Raw genomic sequence first — 20,405 nt, 5'->3', positions numbered from 1 at the left:
AAATACATTTCCAAAATGAGAAACTAAGTTTAAAATAAAGATTATATAATCATATTATATTTATATTGAAATCACGCTAAATACCGAAAATAAACATATAATTACAATAAATATTTATATGACTATTGTTTTTATTGAATCTTTTAATTAAATATCCCTAATTTAAGACTGAATTTACGTTTTCTTCGTTCGATCACTTCGTCTCAGTGTAAATTGCTTGAAGAACTATACTTGCTAAGTTTATTATGTTTTGGCAAGATCAATAGATTATTATCGATAGATGGAAACTGATGTTTATTCTTAGTAAAGATTGTAAACTACAGACTCTTATTCTCCGATATACCTTTATTATTTTAAAAAGCTTTGAGTGTAATTTGCGATGAATTCTGTAGGAAAGCCTAATTTAATAAAACTGTTTCCTAATATAACCCGCGTTTTAACAGTATACGCAGTTTTAACGAATAATGTTTTTTAATAGCTAATGACTGTTGTAATCGATGCTGCTATAAATTTATGTAGAAAAATCATGACAGGATGTAATTGGTAATTTTGAATTTTTAAAAATGCAGTTATGTCTTGTGTCTTTAGAATGAAGTAATAACGTAGTATTTAAATATTTTCAAAAATTCTGGTTTATTTTTTAGACTTTGAACTGACTGGTATGATCGATAGTTTTTATTTCTCTTGAAAAATTTTGCAGTTTTGTTTTGAACAGTCTGCTCTACATATTTTCAATAAAAACCTTCAGTTTATTACTATTTCTCATTGTTAAAGGATTCAATTAAGAATATTTTTGGTGCATCAGTAGAGTATGGACCTATTAGGAATATTATTTTTATTTTTGTCATCGTTGTCGTTTAAAAACGATTTATTCTGACAATATACGTATCCACTGCGTCGATTCAGCAGTGTTGCTGTCTATTAAACTAGAACCACTGAATTACTTTTCACGAATAAGAATACTGCGAAACTGGTTTATTGAGTAAAAGTACATAGACGTGATTTTTCCAAACGTTACATAAAACTTAAGTTTGAAATAGGATGGGAACACATTTACGTGTTACATTGTAAGGAATAAATAAGAATACTGGAGAAAATTACTTTATATCGTAGTGAGAATTATCACTTCAATTAAGGTACTGAAAACTGGTTGGTACTTGTGATATCCATAGACAGATAAATCCTTAACCTGATAACTAATTTTTCCCGATTCCTTCTTAAGTATAGTTCCTTCTTAAATTTTAGTTATTGTTTATTTTATTTTAGTTATATTTTTGCTAATATTATTGATTAAAAAATTGTTTATTGTGTATGTATATTTTTTTCTATTGCATATTTTATATTTTAAACAAGAATAAAAAATAAAATTGACTTCAAAAATTTGGTTTTAATATTTGAAAAAAGATGAAATAAAAACAAAAATCAAATAAACATTTATTTTAATTACTGTATATGTTTATTTCCGGTAATTAGCATGATTTATATATAAATACAATCTTAATTACATAATCAAAAAGTTATAGTTTTTTATGTATAATTTTTTTTTTATATATTTTTAATAGCAATGTCAGTTGTGCAGTTTAATGAACGGAACATAATAGTGTTACATAATTGTTATGTAATTTCCTTAATTATTTTTTAATGTAATTAAGGAATCTTGTTTAGTATCTAGATGTTCGGACAGAATTTTCGTTTATTTTAAAAAGTATATTATTTTAAAATATATTTTTAGGAAAGTGTAAAAGTTTTGATATTAAAATTATACTTTAATTTACTTCTTATTATTAAAGTTCAGTTTTTCAAATTTTTTTATAACTTACGTTATTTTATTTTAAGTTAACATTTAATTGGTGTTGTATTTTTAATGAACTTTTACGGTAATGAATTATAAAATCTTTTCTATGTAATAATAAAAATATTTCTTTGTTGTAGTTACGTAAATTATACATTAAGTAGACAAAAAGTAAGTTCGGAAAGTTGCTTGCACTAGAATTATGGAAGTGTAATGACGAAACGTTCTTAAGAATTACTTCGTACTTTTATTTCATTATTTTATAGAAACGGATATTACAATAAATGGAATAGTTTGTAAAAGGTGATGAAAATTACCTCCTCTAATCTAACATCAATACAACTCTGCACACGTTTCAGTTTTTCTAACTAACCAGCTGATGTACTGGAATGTCTCGTACGTATGCCTATTGCGGGTTTTACTTCGTCATTCTGTTGCAATACAGTGCTTGTTTCGCTGCCCCTCACATAGAAAGTAATCTGGGGGAGTCAGATCGGTCGATTCTGCAGACCACAAACTCCTAAAAATGATTCGTTCACCAAAGACATTTCGTAAAAAAAGTCATTGACCTGTTAGTTATGGCGCCATCTTGCTGGAACCAACTGTTATTAATTTTCACTTTTAACTGCCTAATTAAGTTTCTTAAAACAGCACAATAATGATCATTATTAACTGTATCTTCAAAAGAGATTGGACCCACAATGGGCGTTCTACTCACGTCGACCCAGACTCTAATTTTCGCTTCTTATGAGGTTTGTTCGTTTAATTCACAGGGTTTAGTTGTTGACCACAGTCGTGCATTTTGTGAATTAATATACCCTCCCAGTTGAAACCACGCTTCGTCTGTAAAAAAAACGTAATGTCGAAGATATCTATGGAATTTTGGTCAATTAAAGTCTAAACCATTGACAATAATTTAGTTTTTTGGCGTGATCTGTAAGTTTCAGTTCTTGAACACACTTTACTGGGAAAAGTTTTAGTTCTTTTCTTTCAGTTTTATATGCGGTAGCAAGTACGATATCTTGCTGCTATGCTAACTTACACTTTGACTTTGATGGACTTTCGGCCGTAGCATCGGAAATATCAAGCAGGTTCTGTTCGTTTAGTTTAGGTGGTGTTCCACTTCGATCAGCGCCTTCAACAGAGCCTGTTGCCCGAAACTATCCTATAAGAGTTCGAATTGCATTGCGGTGAGGAACAGGAATATTTAGAAACTTTTCCAAAAACTTGTGCTTTACTAAATCAGTATACTTTTCACCGTCACGAAATACGTGTTCAGCGAGAAAAATGCGTTCCTCTACCGAAAGAACCCATTACGTTTCTCCCAACTATTGATTTCGATACGCGAAACAACACGAACCCATAAGGCAACCAACTTAACGCCAAAAAACAAGTGCACCACATAATTGTAAAGTACATTTCACAGCGACTCTCCGAACATTTTGTATACTCGTAATGTTTGTGTTTTATTTTATATTTAATGTGTTATTAAAAAAATGTTAGTTTCTTTTTCTCTTTGGATGGAGTTAACTTTTTTGTACGGTTCCGTTAAAAAAAAATTAATCCCAAATTGCTTATTATGATCGTATATATTTTTAAAAATAATTTTAAGTTTTACAACATACAACTGAATTTTTATTGTAATTTAATAAAATCATTATCTGGTTTAATTATAATTTTAAAAATATGTAATACTTGCTAAAACTAATAATAATAATAAAAAACCTTTTGCTCGCGCACGTGTTTAGATAAATATAAATAAGGTTATAAAATAACATAGAAGAGTAATTAAATTATAATTGATTTTTGTTACATTCTCACTTGTTATCGTTTCAATTACATTTTTTTTTCTTCTGGGCTTATTGCATTTAACATTTTTTTGCATAATCTTCAAAAATGCTAAGAGAAATTTGCAATAAATTAAATTTACAATATTTATTATTGTAGATTAAGATTAAAACGTATTATTAAAGAGGTTAATTAAAATGAGTTCATTTTTGTATTGTAGCTATATGTAAAAAGCGAATAGCTCTTATTTATTTTGTTTGACCTACTTACTTCTCATGTTAGTTATATTTTGTCGTCTATTTTTAAATATCACAAAGGAGGGTACTATGGTTGAATGTAGCTCAGATAAGGTGGATTTTTTTTTTTTTAGTAAAAAAAAGACTCGACAATGATATTCGTTTATCAGTACTTAAAAATACTTTTTGTACCTCTTCACTCGTGATTTCAGTCGGAATGCGATTGGTTTTACCTTCTATTTAGTTTCTGATAGAGAAGTAAGTAATTTTTAGTTTATCTTGTCATTTTATCTCCTTTCCACTTATTGAGTTTTCTGACTTAAACTTATTGGTATAAGGGGTGATTAAAGCCGGGGAATGGGGTGTAGAAGAGGGTGGGAAAATTGAGAGTAGAGTAGTATTTGTAATAATTCGTAAAAATATTTTAATATTAAGCAGATTTTAATCTTATTATAATAACAGGAAACGTCTGTTTTATTTACCTTTCTTATTGCATAAAATTTAGAATGTAAGTAAATATTTAAATTTTTTTTTGTCGAGGAATATCATGCCGCTTACCGTCGCAGTCTGACTTCAATTAATTTTACGATTAACTCGTTACTTGAAGGATTGAGAGGTTAGGAATATGTAATTTTTAGGAATTATAAATTGTCTGGTTCATTAAAGCTTTGTTTCACAATTTTTTATCATATTTTTAAATTGAAGCGGTGTCATCTTTTTCTTTTTCCTGTTTAACCCCCGGGAATTACCGTTCATGTATTACTTCGGAGGATGATAATAGGTATGAGTGTAAATGACGTATAGTCTTGTACAGTCTCAGTTGGACCATTCCTGAGATGTGTGGTTAATTGAAATACAACCACCAAAGAAAACCGGTAACCACGATCTAGTATTTACTTAACCGCTGGAACTCTCGATTTCCAAATCAGCTGATTTGGGAAGACGCGTTCACCAGTAGACCCCAACCCGGTGGGTTAAAGCGGTGACATCTTGCGGCCCTCAACTGCTACAACTCGCCCGAAGAATTACAACGTACTCGAGAGGTATTTTTTACTCTTACCTAAAATAGGTCTCTTAAATAAAAATCTGAAGAAAAAAAATTAGGTGACCAGTCGTGGAGCATTTAGTCGACTTCTAAGTCGCAGGCTCAGTTTTCAGCTTCCAACATAGATGTACACTTAATTTTTTTTTTCATCTTTTCATTTCTTACATCTCAACTTCTTTCGCATTTAATTGCGTCCATACTTGTTTTACATGTCTGTCAACTTGTATGTACGTACTAGTATATTTGAAACATATTAATCAGGTAGTGGATTTCCAATTCACCTTGAAATTCATAATTGCGTTCTCTCTTGCTTGTTTATGTACGGTAGGTTTTTCGTTTATAAAGTCATACAAATCTGTAGGTCTAGCGGATGGAGGGGGAGCTTTATCCTAAAAAATGAGATATGTTGACTTTAAACTATATTAATTGATAAAATAGACCGTAAAAATGATTTATAGCAATTTCATTTGGGAAGCGGGATTTGTTTTAGTTCTGATCGACTGATAATTTCCAATTAACGAGACGCTATCACTTTGCTATTTTGATTTTTTCTACTGAATTGAGCTTATTTATCTCAGCTGGTTGTATTTTTGCGGGGTTTTCATTTTCATAATAGCTACAGATAAATCTCTTTGTTACATTTTAATTTAAAAGGTTTTTTGGACTTAATTTAAATATTATAGTTTTTTCCGATTTCATTTTATATGTATTATAAACTCTTATGAAGGTTATACTTTTTCAAAGCGATGAATTACCAAAATAAATTTTTTATTTAAGTTTTCTTAATTTTACTTGTTTAATTTCTAATGTTTAATTTTTGATATTATTATATATATATTATGAAAATTTAAGCAAACACCTACAATTTAATAACTTAAATATCATCAATCCTTATGTTTATTGTACATTTAAAATAATGTTAAATTTTCTTATTTTTAATGTAGCAACGAATTGAATTTTGTTACGAACATGCTCCTTTTTTGTTTTTATTGGTTTTTTCTTTCTGTTATCTGGGTAATTGTTTTCAGTTTTTCATTTCCATCTTTTATTACTCAGCGTAATTTACTGGAACTTAATATTTCCAGTAAATTACGATGTTGTAGTAGTTTAATTTTAAGATTAAAATACTTTCATTTTTACTTCCTTGTACGAAATTGATTAGCCGTATAATGTTGAAATTTTGGATTTAGGACTGTTGTAACATCTAGTTATGCACCTCCCCTTTTGATTGCAATCGGTTAGACAAAAAGTGTCCAAAAAAGCCAAAAATCTAAAAAAATATATGTAATTTACATATGTATATCATATTTCATAACTCACAAGGAAGCATGTGTTATCCACATTAGATTTTTTCATGAATCTTTAATGATATGAAATTAAGTAAAAAAGATATCACTTCTTGTAAAGGGAATTTATACGATCAGCAGGAGTCTTCAACGATTTAAATAATTCAGGCGTAGGATACCTGTTCCTTTCTTACAATCAACCACTTCTCTCCTTAAAAGTTCTGCAAGTTTTGGCTAAACGCTCAGATCCGTGCTGAGGATTACAGATCTTGTAGAGGTACTTCGTTATTGATGTTTGGTGAGGTCGGCTTTGTCTATCAAAAAGCCAAATCATTTCAAATGAAAAAGCCTAACTTTTAAAATTTGCTTGATGTAAAATTCCCTTATAGAAGCTAATGTACACGTTTTATATTGGTTAAAACTACGGATAAATTATTGTGAGTTCGTTTAGTTGTGATTAGCTTACGATAGGGTTAACCCACCTGGTTTGTTTAGTGGTTAACGCTTCTTCCCAAATCAGCTGATTGGAAGTGGAGAGTTACAGCGTTCAAGTCCTAGTAAAGCCAGTTATTTTTACACGGATTTGAATACTAGATCGTGGATACCGATGTTCTTTGGTGGTTGGGTTTCAATTAATCACACATCTCAGGAATGGTCGAACTGAGAATGTACAAGATTACACTTCATTTACACTCATACATATCATCCTCATTCATCCTCTGAAGAATTATCTAAACGGTAGTTATCGGAGGCTAAACAGGAAAACGAAAGAAAGAAAGAAGAAGCTTACGATAGGTGATACTCTGCTATTCTTTCCGTTAATCATATGTGTTCACATCGAGTAGCCCCCATTGTCATTACATTGAGCGATCTTCTAATATGTTCTTTTATCTAAAAGTTTGCTTATTCCAATAATGATATTTCCTTTTTCAATCGTTCGTAGTGTACATGATGTTCATTGTCGTAAATAGTCACCGCTTTTTTAAGCATTCTTTTGGTTATATTCGAATTAGATTGTTAGATTTTTTTTTTTTGTTTTCCACCACTCATCTGATCCTGTCGGTTCTTTTGTTCGTATTTTGTTTCAATATTTTTTTTTATTGGCATTTTTTCGTTTATTTTTTAAAAAATAGTTCTTATAGAACTGATTGATACTGTGAAAGTAATAATTTAATCCCATTATTCTTGAAATCGGTATCTTAAAAAATAGTTTACTTGTTAATATGTTAAAATTGAAAAAAATATGAACACTTTCAAAGTTCTTTTGTTATAATTATAATCCGTATATATCCATATCCTTCTACAGAGAATAATAAATAATAAATTGATGAAAGTTTTTGATGTAAAAATGAAGGAAATAAGTTCTATCCAAGTCTCCTTCATAATCTACTATCTGCAATTGTTTAATTTATTGAATATTCTATTTTGTTGTAAGTCAGCGTGTTTTAATATAGTACATTAAAATTACAGAATAAAAATATGTATAATCAGGATTTTTTTTTATTGCGGTTATTAATTCCGTATCGATAAATAGACGTCTGGTATATGTTATATGAATATAAGTGACTAGTTTACTGTATGTAGAAAAGCATTACTACGATTATGGTATGTAGTCTGTGGATTCGTTCCAAGCCAAATGTTTATTTTGTTCACATTAGTACAGCACTTCTATGGTTATCAGTCTAAACAACATTTCATTTTATCTTTTCAATTTATTTTTGTAACAGAACCAGCGAGATGTATCGAATATAATTCTTTTATTTCAAAAAATCTTTTAAAATATATAAACATTGTTTTCATTATTATTTATAAATTTTTTAACCAAATTTTACTCTTTTATTATAATATATTGCATGTTGTGTTTCGTTATTGAACAGTAGCGCTATGTCATGAATTTAAAATTCATTTATTGTTAATAAAAACTAAGCTCCAGTTGTTTGTTGATTTAAAATGAAACTCTCATTTGGACACAGTAAGTTAGAAAGGCAGCTTGTATTTAGTTACTTTTATTTAGAGTTAGATTTCATTGAAATTTTGCATTAATTTTAATTTAGCTGAAGTATGAGTTAAAAGTTGTTACTTATCTTATGATTTATCAGTTTTGAAGTTATGACCACTAAACACTTTTACGCTTCGCTTATCCGTTTTGTTTCAATGCTTATTACAGTAGTAGATTACCTAATAATAATAATAATTCACAGCTCGTTCAATGATAGCGATAGAATTTTATTTTTACAAAATTTTCGATTTGAACGTATATTTTCAGTTTTAGTTCATAAATATATATTTAGTTGATAAATATATTTATTCTCGATCACGCAAATGCAAATTAAATAGCTTGATAAATAAGACTACAAACGCTAACCAGATAAAAGCAAATCCAAGCCTACGACACGACATTTTTGAATTAATTTTAGTTCATAAATATATATTTAGTTGATAAATATATTTATTCTCGATCACGCAAATGCAAATTAAATAGCTTGATAAATAAGACTACAAACGCTAACCAGATAAAAGCAAATCCAAGCCTACGACACGACATTTTTGAATTAATATGACGACCTCTTTTTATAATATTTTGACAGAACCTAATGTTATCAAACATCAGTAACCTATACCGTGGAAGACAAGATTTGATAAAAATGACGTCGCCTGGTTGTTGTTTTGCGTATTTCTCTTGCGACGACTCTTACTCCGGCGAAAGAATTCTCTTCGTTTCCCCTCTTTACACGAACACGTCAACTTATCTTCTCAACCTATTTTTATCTTCATGAAAAATTGGTTTGTCGAGGTTATAGATGTATCATTTTTTGTAGTAACCATCGAATTTATATTTCCTAAACATATGTATCGTGTACTTTTTTTGTTAATTATTCCTGTCAGATTATGTATTTAAATCAAAAAAGTACATTCTAAGCTATTGTATATAATAGAAATATTGTTCTCGTATTTGTTGGAAAATGAAATTTCCGTTCACTCAGCTTATCGGGTCACGATTAACAAAAAGAGTGCGGAATTTTTCCTTATTCGTAAAATAATCATTTTGTCTTAAGTGACTGTTAAGTCACTGTTATACATTCAGATAAATTCCTTACGTCCTGTGTTATATATTAACGTTTTCCGTAACTCTGTGTATTCATTTAGATGAGATACTCAACCCTCTTTGTTGCAGAAGTGATTTTTTCTTTATTTACTTATTGTTTGAAAGTTCCGTTTAAAAAAGTAAAGGAATGTCCAATTCCGACAATCACGAATGAGGACCCACACAAGAACAGTAAATAAAAAAATTAAGTTGGTATTTTATATCTGTGATTTAAAATAATCCACATCAAAGTATTGCTCCTGACCAAGCGATTACATCAAGAACTTGTATTGTTGACTTAAAGTTCATCTGGCTGCTGATGTTGCATTTACCTTCTGTGTGTACAATACGTTGTACGTAATCGCGACAGCTGTTACACAGTTTCAGTGTAATTGGAATGCGTGTAACATTCTGCTATAGTTGCATAAAATTACTTTGTTACCTTCTTTCCATTTATTCACCATTCTCTTGTTTGTTATTAGATGTTCGGAATCGGGAAAGTTTCTTTTATTGTGCTGCATAATAAAAAAACTGCCAGTTGTATTTATCAGTAAAAATGATGATCGGCGAGGGAGGGAATAGTGTACGTACGTGTTCAGGTCATTTATACAAAAAAAAAAAAATATATATATATATATATATATATAAAGGGCCATTTTTATACATTAATTTATTTGTCGTTTGTTGCTGTTTGTGATTGATACCCAGTATTACTCGTGGCTTATATATGAACGTTTTTCTCTACTAGATTGTATCATATTCGATTGGCTGTTTTATTTCTAATTAACTTTTGTTTACTCTTACAATTTTCATTTCTGTTTTATAATTAACAGTACAAGTTTATAATTCTTTTCTTTCATTAAAGATTATAATTCGATTGATTTTTAACAAATACAGTTTTTGAGACCATTATATTTTTCTACATTAACATGTGATTTACAAGCAGTTAACCTTTTCAGATCATTTAGTCTTGGAACTGGTTATGTACGGCGTCAGTTTTAAAACGGTGTTACAAAATCATTTTATATGACATCCAAGTCAGTTATTTTAATTTTATATTCACAAAGGAATCAGTTTTATTAGACAATTTGAACGACGTTTATACAATTTAAAATGTTTTATTTAGACTAGAAAGAATATGACCATTTTTTCCTCAGAAATGTGCTTGTGTGTGTGACTTGTGTATTATAATTATGACTATTATGGATTTATTTATTATTTATACAAATATCTTATCTTAGTAGCAACATATCGATGTATTGAAACACATAATAAATTATAATATACGGCACACACACAAAAAAAAATAATTTTTTGTCATAAATACCTCACTTTTACTTGAGGTCTATAAATATCTTTAGTAGAGGCAATTTGTCATCAAAATAGGCTGTATTTGAAAATCCTTACCTACCGATTGATCTTTTGTCCATGCGTTAGGGGTGATGAGGGAAGCTTAACTCCAGATTTTTAACATCCCCCTCCCATAGATTTTTGAAAAACTCAAAAAGTTTTTGAAATGCGTTTTTCTCTGAATCTATCCATTTTATAGAAAAGTTTTTCAAACAAAAAATGTAGAGGCATTCTCCTCTACAATTAATGTCTTTGAAGTTATGCCGTATAATTTGAAACTGAAATACTAGATGACGCTGCATTCCAGAGTTATAGCGGTACAATGGCAACGCAGCGGTCCTATTGTTACTGTAGCCGGGGAAATCGGCATTGTTCAGCGACTAGACCGGTTTCGAACACGTGCCCAATTCACAACATTTTCACACTTTCACAAGCTACAAAACGGTAAGTCCTACAAGAAAATTGTTTAAATTAAAGTTGTCTTTTTTTGAGATTAACAACTTTTCAAAATGCAATACAGACGAAAAACAATTTTTTCCGGCGAAAAAACCGAAAAAAACACGTTTTTTACAACTTCAGCACCGCCTATTATTTCAATTTAAAATTATACGGCATAACTTCAAATATATTAATTGTAAAGGAGAATGTCCACTGCATTTTTTGTTTGAAAAACTTTTCTATAAAAATGCATAATAGATTCAGAGAGAAAAACGCATTTCAAAACCTTTTTGAGTTTTTAAAAAATCTATGGGAGGGGGATGTTAAAAATCTGGAGTTAAGCTCCCCTCATCACCCCTAACATATGGAAAAAAATCAATCGGTAGGTAAGGATTTTCAAATAAAAATACAAATTGACTGTACTAATGTAACACATAAAAATTCGTAATGAATAACAGTATACAGTAAAAATTGTTTTTTGTCAATCTGAAGAGCCTTTTCAGGGGTAGGGATTTTTATAAAACGTAGTTTTCTGAATCTACTTTCACTTATACTAACATATGTTACTAATTTGTGATTTATGACACGGGTTTTTCATCATATTTCCCCCAATTTTCAACCGATTTGCTTGAAAGTATTATTTTTTAAATCAGCAAACTATCTTTCATAAACACAAAGAAAAAAACAAAAAAAATTCCGCTAATAAAAAACGCGGGAGAAATGCGCAAAAAAAATCTGCAATTAAATTGTCGTAATTTTTGTACTGTTTCAATTTTGTTGTTACAGGTATAAAAAATATCCAATCGTAACGTTTTTTTTTTTGTGAGAATCTGTTAAATCTCTTTAATATACTGTAATTTTTGAAATTTTTTTCACAAGAAGGTAGCATAAGACTATGAAAAGAGGCAATCAGATACCAACATATTTTCGCGGAGCGCTAGTCAAGCGCGGATCATTGTGATGGGAAAGGTTAAGTAGAAAAAATGTGGAATAGGCGTGGTATAGAGGATTTTCTAACTCAATTAACTTATTACATGTTTTTAAGATCCGATTTTTTATAATAGATTAGACAAATTATGTTTTCAAAAATTTCTCATTGAGACTGTAAATTAAATCTAGAATTCAAAAATATTTAAAACCCAGTGTAACATACAAGCAATCCAGAATCGAATTTGAAAATTTCTTTTATTCAATTTAAAAAAAAAATACTAGAATTTTTGTACTTGCTCTATCCGCAATTCCTTGTGTGCCTTCTTATTTATGTATAAATTATTTACTACTTCTACTTCCTGAGTACAAAAATTTCAACCTTTTCTTTTTATATCTTATTTCGTGATGACTCTTCAGTGATTGTTTACTATTATAAGTTTCAAATGTCATATATTATCAAACTAGATTTATCATTCGGTAATCAGTTGTATACCGCTTTTTTATTTGTTCCCCCCATTAGGATAAAGTTATTCAAATGCTCTTAAATTTAAACCTTTTGGGTCCTTCATGATAAAAGCTGTTTTACCTTATTTCTTAAATTTTTATTTATTTTTGAAGTATGTTAACAGTAAATGTTGTTGGCGAGTTGATATTAGTCGCACTATTCATTTTTGAAAATAATGTAACCATTCTCATGATAAATATCACCTTTTTTGTTACACTTAGAAAAGTAAATAGTGAAGAGTTGTTAGTATTAAATAGTTTTATTTTTATCGTAGCTTCATAAGCTACGACAACATAATCAAGTTAAGTCTATAAAATTCTTGGTGGTATTTGGCCTTGCAATTGGCAACTTCATTCTGTTCACCGTAGGGACCAAAATATAAAAGAACCAACAAATAAACAAGAAAAATATAAAAAAAGAAGAGAAATATTCATATAAAAACTGTAACAAAAATTATGTATTGAACACAATTCAAATTCATTTTTTAATTTATTGTAGCTGTACAGTCAGTCTTTGACGGGCATTAGCTTCTTCGTTGGTTTTCTTGTTGAGTCGAGTTGTTAAACCTTTCACCCTTAACCAACAGAACCAGTGTCTTCCATGGATTACCATGCCCTAGCTGTCTCAACAAAAACTGCAGCCGTTAATTGGTGAAAATTAGTCTGTTCAATAGTGGCTTTTTACCAGTTTTTGACCGGAGCCGAAATAAAATACCCGGTCAATAAATGTACAAATTCTGTTAAGGAATAATTCTGTTTACCGCCTTAGCTCAGCGGGAAAAGTTGAGTATAGTTTATTTTTTACCTAATTATACTAATATCGATGATGAAGAGGTTCTTTCTTAGTTATATCCTTTCATCGGAAGTTAAAGTTTGCTAATATTTGCATTTATATAGAATACTATATACTATACTATATAATACTATATTATTATCGTGTATTTTTGTCTAGAATCTGAACGACTGTTGCACAGATAGAAAAATTAACATTAACTAATTTTGATTATGATATTAATTATTTTCCAAAGGTTCATGAAGAAAGAATTGGTATTGGATGGCTACTTCATTGATCATAGTAGTCGTATTCCCATGAAGTATTTTTGATTCTTCTTATTTCTCCATGTGTGATTATACGGGCTATAAAAAGAATCTGGTGGTTGTTTGGTTCGGGTGAAAGTTTTTCTCACACGTGTATTTTAGTTATATTAATTTTTTTTTAGAGAAATCACTAGCCACTCATTTCATTATTTAGTTTTCTTTGTTTTTTCTTTTAATTTTCCATGTTATTTTCAATAAAATAAATTATTTAAGTTCAATTTTTATTTATTTATTTTTTAAATATTATTTTGTTTATTGTGTTAGTTAATTTTTGGGTTCTGTTTTCAGGTGAGAACGAAAATAGAAGACGCACAAGGCGATTGAACGCTGAGTGATATTGGTGATGCGTGTCGTGTTTGTTTACCGCCAGCGGTAGAAGCGAAAGGACAGGGCAAGGCAGACGGCCTCAAGGGCGGCATGATAGGATGCTAAAGGCCATGGTAGCTGGAAGTCAGCACCAGTTGTTGGAGCACCCTTCGACACCCTCACAGTCGCCGTGCAATGATACTATGTATTGCTACGATTATTACCAGCACTACCATCCTAGCCCGGGGCAGGGTTCACCTGCACCCGCATCAGGCCCTCAGCCGCAAGCAAACGGCCCTCAAGACCTATGCCCTCAACTCTGCACCCTTCACCCGGCTGATTACGGTAACTTTATATACTTCGTTTAAAATCACCCATCGTAGATAATTAAGGAGGTACATATCGAGGAAGAGTAATAAAAGCGTTTGTTCTTCCTCGAAATGCATTATCCGTACAGAATGTATTCTTCACGCAATAAAATGGTAAACTACCCACGAGCAGTTACATTTTTTTACGTCTGCCTTTGCTTGAATTTTAATTTGTTGAAAATAAAATTTAATTTGTGTAAGTCGGTAGAATTCTGACATCCCACCGCTATGTACGTATGTCTGTGTGAGTTTGTCTGCGTGTGCGTGCACTTTCTGTCTAGTATAAGTAAAAGGATCGATACGTTTCGTAGATTTAGTTACCTAGTACAATCCAGTATGAAAATCCTTAGTGTTAAATGATATTTTGTGGGGTTTCGTATACGTAATTCTGATCGAACCATTATTACTGTAATCTAACAAATATGCATATAAGTTAGTAGAAAATGGCAGCGGCAAACATTTTTGTTTTAATGTTAAAAATAAATTTTTATTAATGTAAGCATATTTATTAGTAAAATAAATCAGAAACACTGTTTTGACTGAGACACGGTTCACTTCGCGTATCATCAAAAAACAGTTTGTCTACCTTTCGTGTTAATAACAAAATAACGAAATAACTTATTCTGTGAATACTTTGTTAGTTTAGTTTATTATTAATTGCAGTTTATGATTCATTTTAAATTAACAAAGTTAGTTTAGAATTATTTCCTTGTGATAAATCATTCTTTGTACTGTTTATACTGCTCAGTTCCGTGTGCTATCTGTGAACGTGTAACTGTTGTTTCTAATACATTTGCTTTAATGTGTTACTGTTTCAAAACATAATTTGTGGATAAATGGTCCTCTAATTGAAAATAAAGTACGAGAAAAGTTCACTTAATATTACAGAACTTATACATCATACGGATTTTAAAAAGAACCGTTACAAAATGTTGCAACTGCCATTACAAATAACTATAAAAGAAAACAATATTAAATTTCTTTTATTGTCTCGGTTTTTGATTATTTCGTTACTGTCATATTTGTTTAAGTATAATCATAGTTACGTAAATCTACTGGATTTGAATTTGGTATTGCTTAATCAAGCTTTATGAGCGAGTCAAAAATTATGAGTGTGTGTGTGTGTGTGTGTGTGTGTGCGTGTGTGCGCGCGCGCGTGTGCACTGTTTAAAGAAATTTCTCTTGATTTTTTTTGTATGTTACATCTTCTTCATTAGAGTTCCATGATTACTGTATCAAAATGCGTTTGTTTGAAGTTAGTTGTTTTCGCAACGTTGCGTTGGTAGCGTTTATTATTGATTTTCTTGTGACCCTATGCCGGTTTATTATATTCATTTTTTTTTTTTTTAAACAGTTACAGTAAATATTATTATTACTGTCTGAAAGAAATTCTGTCGTGTACCTATTTATTTATTTTTGTATAAAGTATCCGAAATGTAAGCGTAACTGAGATATAATTTTTCTTTATTTAAAGAATTAAGTTACTTTTTAATAAACTTCAGGGGTAACAAAATTTTACTAATTAAACATTTAGACTTTTGTTTGTCGTAAAATGACTACCAAAAGAATCTTTCCCGCGAAGCCTTTTTATACTACTCACGAACGTAATTCTTCTCGTTTGGTAAGTAAGATTTTCGTATATAATTATTTAAACCGATTGTTTTGAGACGCATAAGGTTATGGGATGTCTGCTCTAGTGAGGTGGGTTCTATATTTATTAAAGTTATGGGTGAGATTATGCGATTAAATGTTCTTTCTGATCTCAAAAAATGTATTTGTATGTTTAGATTATTGGTCTATAGCAGAAACAGAACGTTTCTGGGACAGGCCAAAAATAGAAGCTTGAAAAGAGATATTACCGAGGTATCAGTTTAATTAGTTTACCCATTTCTTTACAGGTATGTTTTTTAAAAGCGTTTTGAGGTATGGAAGTATAGTTTTATATTATATATACTTTTTTTTATTACGAAAAAACTTTGTACACATACTAGATCTAAACTACTTAAATTTTGGTTTAGAAATTTATTGAAAACGGATAATTACTTATGGTTCACAATCTTGTTTTTTTCGTAGATATATGCATTTTTACCTCTCCCATAATCATTATACAAATGTTTTATTAAAGATTTCAATATCTAGATGTTTTGAAGTTGTTTTATCAGTTGTTAATTGATTATTCAATGTATGTGGATAAGTAATGAATTTTTGTGATGCTTTTGCGTCGTATATAGTGTGTGAACTTTTTTTTAACCGGAAACCGTAACGGATCAATTGATGAGCTGTATTAGAAACATATTAACACAACCGTTATTCATCAACCTACTGTACACAATGTTCTGTTGTTGCTATAGTGTTGTTAGATAACGGGTGACACGTGAGGGTGAATTCATGTTGTATTAAACATATTATTTTGATAGGTATTGTATTTAATTATTTATATAATCACCTGGTTTTATGTGCTTTTTTATGTAATAAGCTGGATTACTAATTAGCTCTCAGTTCAAGAACAAATACTGAACCTGCTTAAAAATTTATTCCCGTTTAATTATTATACATCTGTATTTTTTTTCTCATTTTTGTACTTTATGAATCTACTTGCCAGCTAGAAAATTTGTGGCGAGATCAGGAAAAACTGTTCATTGAACGATCCGCAGCTGGTAATTTCTCAGCCGAAGAATCCAATTCTACAGTTTTTATCAATAGTAACTCAAATTGTGTTTAATATATTCAGAAGGTCGCTTATTGTCCTGTTTTTCTCTTCTATTAAATTATTGAGTCTTTCTTTGACTTGTATTTATGCTGCATTTTTTATTAATTGACGCAATCTTAACAATATTTGTGGAAAAGGTTTCTCAAAAGCCGATTGTTTTTTAAAAGAGTACGCAATTATAACCTTAAGTAAAACTTGGACTTGTCAAAAAAGTTTTAAATTTGTTACTGTTTTCTATTTATATTAAATACTAATGCTATTTTTAAGCTTTTTAAGGATGATATAAATTTTTTTAACGTTTTATTTATAAAATTCTTCCGATTCATAAAATATTCAAAATAGGTGCGGTCTACGACCAACAAACGTTAAAAAATGTGGTTTAGCCTCCAATTCTGTTCTTGGTGTACTTGTCAGTGTGCACATTTGTGAATTGCGTATCTTTTTACCGGAGCACTAATTTTAGCGTAAATCTTTTTACGATTATTCAAAAACTGTTTTTCAGGCTAAATTTTATTAGATTAGTTTCTACGGTTTTATATTGAAGTAAGAAATCTGCGAGAAGAGCAAAAATTGTTATTGCTTTCAGAATGTATAAATTTTCTTTTAGTAGCGGTCCCTAAAATTTTAACAATAATTGTTTGTTAAGGACTTTTTAAAATTGATATTTGTAAAAAAAAAACGAACTGTTTTCTGTTGTCATTTCTCACGTTTGCCCGTTTTTAGGTGGAATATTTGATATGTACGTTGATTCATTGGACATCCATTATAAACACTTTAATCGGAGTTGGATTTGGTTCTTAACTGGCAAAAAGTATTCGAAATAGTTTGCATTCAGATAAAGAACTCACACCTTATGTACGAAATTACATTTGTATAAATCTTTTATTACTTTTTGATTTTGTCGTTTACCATTATATGTGCACACTTGTAATATTTTCCTTTTCTTTTACTTTCGAGCTCTTCAGATAGTTGTCCTACCATTTTTTAAAGTTATAAAACATTTTACTTCTATTATTTACCCGGTTATTATTTCTTAATTCTAGTAGAAATCATTCTAATTAATCGGTTTAAACATCGTTTTCGTGAAAATAAAATAAAGTAAGGGTTTCCTTTTTGGTGTAGATCCTCTTATGTTCGTATTATTACTGTAATCCTAAATCATAAATTCTGTAATCTTCTTTAGTCGGTATCTGGAAACAAAAGTCGATTGATGCTGGAAGGGAGTTTCGATATAAACGTCCTTTACACAATCCCTTACAGGTTTAAGAATTAATTATCAGGGATTATTGTAATTTTATGTTACGTTAACGTTAGTTGTTTTTATGTTGGTTAATTTTATTATTGTTTCCCAAAATTGATCTTTTTAAGACGTTTGTATTTATTTCGATATTAAGGGTAGAATTGTTTTAATTAAACTCATTCGTTTTTCTGTTTATTTTCCTGATTATTCGAGATGAATTAGAACTCTCGACCTGTGACAACTGAACCTTTCCATTAGGAAATGCAAAATGAAGAAACCTGATGTGGACAGCACATGAGTTTCTTGTATGCCTATAAATTACATATACACATTTTTTAAAAACTTTTTTTCATTAATAACTTATGACGTTTTAATTTTTTTTTATTGTTATTGAATTACCATTTACTGTACATTTTTTTTTACAATCAGAGGTTAATAATTATTAATAGGTCAGTATATTTAAATTTTAAAAAAAACTTTAAAAAAAAGAGATCGAACCGATGTGCTTTCCCCTTAGAAGATCCAAATATTTCATTAATTAAAATTTCATTTGGTTCTCATCATGTTCCCCAGGAGGAGTCCTCTACCCTTTGTGACGCTGTCAGAAAAATCTGAGGACTTCGCGATGAAGTCCCCAGCTATCAATAGACGCCTAAAGCCGTGATTGCGGACCGCTGTTTCCAAGTCAGCCAGAAAGTCCACGAACTTCTGAATTCCCATGTTGGGAGAATAATAACAGCTAAATATCACCAGGTTGCTGAGGTCAACCCAAACAAAGCTCTCCCCGGCCCACTAGCAACAGTCGGGACTCCTCCCCTCGGGAAACCTATGGCTACCCTGTGCGTCAGATCCGCTACCCCCACTGTGTTCCCTCCACTATAGGCACATTGGGTTCTGCTACTAGGATAACATCCACTTTATCTCTCTGTGCTACTTCCCAGCTTATGTCCATGGCGGGTCTTCTTTTTTCTGTTAAGCGTCTGGGAATTACCGTTTAGGTATTACTTCAGAGGATGAATGAGGATGATATGTACGACTGTAAATGAAGTGTAGTCTTGTACAGTCTCAGTTCGACCATTCCTGAGATGTGTGGTTAATTGAAACCCAACCACCAAAGAATCCACGATCTAGTATTCAAATCCATGTAAAAATAACTGACTTTACTAGGACTTGAACGCTGGAACTCTGGACTTCCAAATGACTCTGGACAAATTTGTAGTAATAAGATCGATGTCCTCACGAGAACCCACTCTGAAAAGTTTAATTTCTCGTAGTGTTGCTTCGTTTTTTGTACGTTTAAGTTAATGTTGATTATGAGTTTTCATTTTGTGATTGTATTTTAATCTCAATGTCATAGCTGATTTGGGAAGACGCGTTCACCACTAGACCAACCCGGTGGGTTTCTATGGCGGGTCTGCTAGTGTTTGAATTAGTCTTTAAATATACCTTGACTGCACTGTCGCCCTCCGCTACACACAACACAGAAGCCGCGGTATGCTGACATTGAGCCCTTCTGTGACCAGCTTTCTTGCAGTTGAAGCAGATATTTGTTCAATCGGTACCTCTGCAGCTGGATGAAACGTGCCCGGTGCCCCAGCACCGGTAGCAAAATATTTTACCTGGTCTCAATTATGTTTACATTGATCGCTCCATTGATACTTTTCTTACGTTTATAACTGTTTTAAATTTCTTAAATTTCTCAAGTGCTTACATTAATTCAGGACGTAAAAGACGCTTAGTATTGCTTTATACTTGCTTTAATTACTGTAACAGATTTACTTTCGATTAATCTTCTTGTAATACCCAACATTTATTTATGAGTGTTTTCATAAATACTCTGGTTTTTTAATTTCTATAATTGATCGTAGTAAAATCGATTGATGTTTTGATGAAGTAATATTGTCTTTGATGTTACTGAAAAATCTGTAAAGGACAGATTTTGAGCGACATAAAAATTCTTTCTGTTATTGCTTCAACTCTGTTGTGACATTGTCTAGGAGGTAAATGTTACAATATTAGATTTCATTTAATTTTTAGACAGTAAAAATTAAAAAATCCTTATACTTCGGCCAATTATTACGTCCGAGTTTTATTTCTGATGAATTGTGATGCAGAAAGTTTCTTTCAGCACTGTTTTTGTTTATTTTCCTTTACATTACTATATGAAATTATTAAATCGTAGTGACTGAATTGCAGTAAATATGTTCCTTTCTAATTTAACGTCTTAGT

At 30.5% G+C, this 20,405-nt stretch overlaps 1 protein-coding gene across 5 annotated transcripts in view; it reads left to right on the top strand.

The window, feature by feature from the left end:
* mtgo (miles to go) overlaps positions 1–20,405 on the top strand; it is a 570,373-nt gene that overhangs the window by 432,033 nt on the left and 117,935 nt on the right. For 2 of the 5 annotated variants that reach the window (XM_075356875.1, XM_075356876.1), the window contains exon 2: positions 13,841–14,203. The exons of the other annotated variants lie outside the window; for them this stretch is intronic. In XM_075356875.1, the coding sequence (XP_075212990.1) occupies positions 13,978–14,203 (226 nt within the window). In that variant the 5' untranslated portion in view covers positions 13,841–13,977. The remainder of the gene's footprint in view (positions 1–13,840; positions 14,204–20,405) is intronic. 5 annotated transcript variants of the gene reach the window in all.

This window comes from Lycorma delicatula, chromosome 2 (genome assembly GCF_047948215.1).
Source record: "Lycorma delicatula isolate Av1 chromosome 2, ASM4794821v1, whole genome shotgun sequence".
Classification (NCBI taxonomy): Eukaryota; Metazoa; Arthropoda; class Insecta; order Hemiptera; family Fulgoridae; genus Lycorma; species Lycorma delicatula.
This window is presented reverse-complemented; position numbering and strand designations above follow the sequence as displayed.